At 50.5% G+C, this 4692-nt stretch overlaps 1 protein-coding gene across 1 annotated transcript in view; it reads right to left on the bottom strand.

The window, feature by feature from the left end:
• The window catches only part of COMP (cartilage oligomeric matrix protein), a gene marked incomplete at its 5' end in the record, with an annotated part of 46635 nt that overhangs the window by 29150 nt on the left and 12793 nt on the right, over positions 1-4692 (bottom strand). The window contains 2 exons of the mRNA XM_015429236.1: positions 1630-1734; positions 4501-4659. Coding sequence (XP_015284722.1) covers positions 1630-1734; positions 4501-4659 — 264 coding nt within the window. The remainder of the gene's footprint in view (positions 1-1629; positions 1735-4500; positions 4660-4692) is intronic.

Genomic DNA, 4692 nt, shown 5'->3' with positions numbered 1-4692 from the left:
CCATGTGTATTTATGATGTGCAACATATGCTGTACTTCAGAAGCAAGGCAGATATCCGCCAAGAGTAAAATTAGCTACGAAAACATAGTGGATAACTTAACAACAGCAGCAAGGGAATTCCTTTTTTAAAAAAAAAAAACCATCCACCAGAAAATAAATGTCTGCATTGCTTTCTGGAAACACCTTAACCTGTCTCTAGTAAAGGTAAAGGGGTTTCCCTTGCTAGAAAGCCAGTCGAATCCGACTCTAGGGTGTGGTGCTCATCTCCGTTTCCACGCCGAAGAGCCAGCGCTGTCCAAAGACGTTTCCGTGGTCATGTGGCCGGCATGACTAAATGCCGAGGAGCACGGAACGCTGTTACCTTCCCACCGAAGTGGTACCTATTTACCTACTTGCAAATTCTTGCTTTTGAACTGCTAGGTTGGCAGGAGCTGGGACCAAGATAAAGCCAAATAAAGAGTCAGCTGAAATCTCTGGAATCACCACTGGAAAGGCCCTGCCCTGCAGAAAGAATTTCAGTAACAGAAGCCACCTTAGATCCAGAGAGATGCTGTGATTAGACTGCTGGATTAGGACTGGGGTGACTCGGTTTCCAATGCCCATTCAGTCATAAAGCTCAGCAGGTAACCAGACTGGCCTACCCCGAAGGGCTGTTCTGAGGAGCCAGTTTTGGAGTCAAAGTAGAAAACTGTGCATAAGATTTGAGTGAAAGATGCATCCCACAGACCATTGTTCAGAACTTAGTGCCTCAGGGGTAAGGGGAACAATTTACACCACCCTGCGCAGCTTGGAGTAAAAAAATGTGCTTCCCAGAGTTGGGTCTCCAAGAAAGAGAACATTTCATTTCCTGCTGCCGTTTGACCCTGTGGGGTTTTTTTTCTTTTAAGACAATGGAGAAAATCCTGCTGCTGTTTGACCCAGTGGGTTTTTTTTTTTCTTTTAAGACAATGGAGAAAATTGATATGATATTGTCCACTGTGATATTGTCTTGCCCTGACTAGCCCGATCTCGTCTGATCTTGGAAGCTAAGCAGGGTCGGCCCTGGTTAGTACTTGGATGGCAAACCTCCAAGGAAGTCCAAGGTCACTACACGGAGAAGAAGAGGAGGAGGAGGAAGGGGAGGAGACTGTAATACACCCCGCCCTTCACTACCCAAAGGAGTCTCAGAGCGGCTTACAATCTCTTTCCCCTTCCCTTCCCCACAACAGACCCCCTGTGAGGTAGGTGGGGCTGAGAGAGCTCTCTCGAGGACTGCTCGTGAGAGAACAGCTCCGAGAGAACTTGTGACTGACCCAAGGTCACACCAGAAGCTGCATGTGGAGGCGGACTGGGGAATCAAAACCGGTTCTCCCAGATAAGAGTCCACGCTCCTAACCACTACACCAAACTGGCAATGGCAAACCACCTCTGTTCCTCTCTTGCCCTGAACACCCTAACGGGTTGCCCTCAGTCAGCTGCAACTTGACGGCACTTTTCTGCACCCCCATTCTCCATTGCATTGCAGAATTCCAGTCCTGTCTCAGATGGGACTAAGTGGAGTGTGACAAGCCAGAACCCCAGGTCCAACAGTTGGCCAAGAAGGTGCCATGGACAGATAGTAAAAGTTCAGCGTAGGGAAGGTGACATTACTTTGCGGCATGTCTTATCACTGCAGCGTAGTTTCTCGTCGGGAAACCCATCAATGTCCGTGTCTCTCCCGCAGATGTAGCCATTTCCAGCCCATCCAACGATGCACTACAAAAGAAGAAGAGAAGAAGAAGAGTTGGTTTTTATACCCCATTTTTCTCTATCCTGAGGATTCTCAGGCTGAGTTCAGACTGGCAGTTTGAAGCAAGAGGGAGTTGTGGCAAAAAAGAGCCAGAACAAACTGTTCCAGGTTTTCCTGTTCACACTGCAACGACTGATGCGGGAGCATACCAGGAGGAGGCGCAAGGGAGCGTTCACACTGTTGGCCCGGAGGCACAGCTGTAAGGCATGGCTTTCTTCTTCGTAATCTGGAGATATGCACATAAGAAAAACGCGGCTTTTGGCGTTCACACTTTGTTGGTGCAGAATGGACACGGGATAATCGCGCTTTCCAGGGTTTGCTACCACTTTCACCAAACTCGGGGGCGAAGTGTTACAAGACGGGTTGAGTACGGGTGGGGAACGCCTGACAGATGTGCCTGTGTGAATGGCCTCTTTAATCCAGTTGTGGAATGTTTCTGAAACGTGCCTATATTGGGGCAAACTGCCAGTCTGAACTCGGCCTCAGAGTGGTTTAACATCGCCTTTCCCTTCCTCTCTCCACCACTGGCACCTTTTGAGGTAGGTGGGGCTGAGAGAGCTCTGAGAGAACTGGGACTGGCCCAAGGTCACCCAGCAGGCTTCAATGCAGAGGAGTGCGGAATCAAGCCCAGACCTCCAGATAAGTGTTCACCGCTCTTAACCACTGCATCGCCGGTCTGTTGCATTCCAGAGGCCACAGGGGGAGATATTTTATTTTATTTTATTTATATCCCGCCCTCCCCACCTAGCAGGCTCAGGACGGGTTCCATCATAAAAAGGTAAAGGTAAAGTTTCCCTTGCTCAAAAGCCAGTCAAATCCGACTCTAGGGTTGCGGTACTCATCTCCGTTTCAAAGCCGAAGAACCAGCGCTGTCCGAAGACGTTTCCGTGGTCATGTGGCCGGCATGACTAAACACCAAAGCGCACGGAACGCTGTTACCTTCCCACCGAAGTGGTACCTATTTATCTACTTGCAATTTCTTGCTTTCGAACTGCTAGGTTGGCAGGAGCTGGAACTAGAGATGGGAGCTCACTCCATCATGCGGCACCCGGGTCTCGAACTGCTGAACTACTGACCTTCCACAGCCTGCAGTTCAGCGTCTTAACCACTTGACAATTGCAGAAATATGCAAACAGTTAAAACCGATTAAAATACATCAAAATTAAAATACAAATTGTAGATTCTGATACTCCAGAGCCTCAACAGATGAGGCCTACCACAAGTTGGGGTTTTCAGATCCCGGTTACTGGAGGGGGAGGCCTAATTGGGGGAGGGGGCCGCTGCCTCTGCTAAAAGATATCCCAACCAGCCTGTGCTTGCAACGTTTTCTTTCAGGGGGGCCAAGATAATTGGAACTAACTCAGATTCTTTCCCAATTCCCCCCCTCCCCTCAAATTTTAGATTGTAGACATTTCCCCACATACTCTTCAGACCCCGAAATGATAGTGCTCTACTGACAAATAATAATTTATCATCATTGGGAAGCTGATTAGAGGCAAATTAAAGCAGACGAAACCGAAATATTCGGCAGACTCCCGGCTGTGAGTTTCGATCAAATGTTGCTTTTAAAACTTTGTTTCTGGGAGATGGGAGCATTAAGCCGGGCCACATTAAGGCTGATGGAGGGAAGTAAATAGGCAGAAGATCCGGGACAGACTGAAGTATTTCCCCCCAATACTATATGTAATTGATTTGTGGAGCTCTCTGCCATGAGATGAGGTCTTGCTACCTCGGTTGGCTTTAAAGGGGGGGCGGTCATCAGTGAACTAGCCATGGTAACCTAAAGGAACCTCCATGCTCAGAGGCAGTCTGTCTCCGACTGCCAGTTGCCAGGAGGTAACAATAAAGAGAGGTCTCGGGCGGCCTTCATGCCTCTCCCTGTGGACTTCCTGGGAGCATTTGGTTAGTCAATATGGGAAACAGGATGCTGGACTGGCTGACCCCCACTGGTCCGATCCAGCAGCAGGGCCCCTTTTATGTCTAAGGAAGGAGTGACTCTAACATTGTTATTTCTAGCCACTAGGAGGCAGAAACCCTGGCCTGAATAGCCCGGGCTAGGCCCCAACCTGATCAGATCTCAGAAGAGAAGAGATGAGATTGGATTTATACCCTGCCCTTCACTCAGAATCTCAGGGTGGCTTACAAACTCCTTTCCCTTCCCCTCCCCACAACAGACACCCTGGGAGGTAGGTGGGGCTGAGAGAACTCTGAGAGAACAGCTCTGACAGAACTATGGCTTGTCCAAGGCGATCCAGCAGCTGCACGTGGAGGAGTGGGGAATCAAACCCGGTTCTCCCAGACTAGAGTCCACAGACTTAACCACTACACCAAACCAGCTCTCAGAAGTGAAGCTCGGTCAGCCCCGGTTAGTACTTGGACGGGAGACCGGGTTACCAACTTCCAGGTGGAGGCCGGAGATCTCCTGGGTTTGCAACCAATCTCCAAGTGACAGAGATCAGTTCCAGGGCAGGATACCCCACTGAAGTCCTTCCCCTCCCAAAACCTTGCCCTCTTCAGGCTCCATCCCCAAATAGCCAGGCATTTCCCAACCTGGAGCTGGCAACCTGAATGGGAGACCGGCCGGCCGCCATGACCAAATGGAGCGTGGTGTGTGTGTGTGTTATGAGAGAGGGGGTTCTGGAAGTACGAGGGTCCCAGAATGTTAAGGACCCGACACTGTTTTCGGGGACTGGCAAAAGGTCACACGTGGGGCAGGAAGGCCTCCTGCTCACCCTGCAGCCCAGCGTCCCGTCACGCTCTGTGACGCACTCGGCTTTCTCGTGGCACGGGCTCAGCTGTCCGTTGGGGCACCGCCTCTCCGTCTTGCTCCGGCAGCCCACCGTCTGGTCCCCCGTGAAGCCGGCTTTGCAGGACCCGCACTTATAGGACCCCTGCCAGAAGAAAAAAGTTTGGTCCCGGATGTT

The sequence above is a fragment of the Gekko japonicus genome, unplaced genomic scaffold (genome assembly GCF_001447785.1).
Source record: "Gekko japonicus isolate JY-2015 unplaced genomic scaffold, Gekko_japonicus_V1.1 scaffold3336, whole genome shotgun sequence".
NCBI classification, from domain to species: domain Eukaryota; kingdom Metazoa; phylum Chordata; class Lepidosauria; order Squamata; family Gekkonidae; genus Gekko; species Gekko japonicus.
Note: the sequence above shows the minus strand (reverse complement) of the source record. Positions and strands in the feature narration are given on the sequence as shown.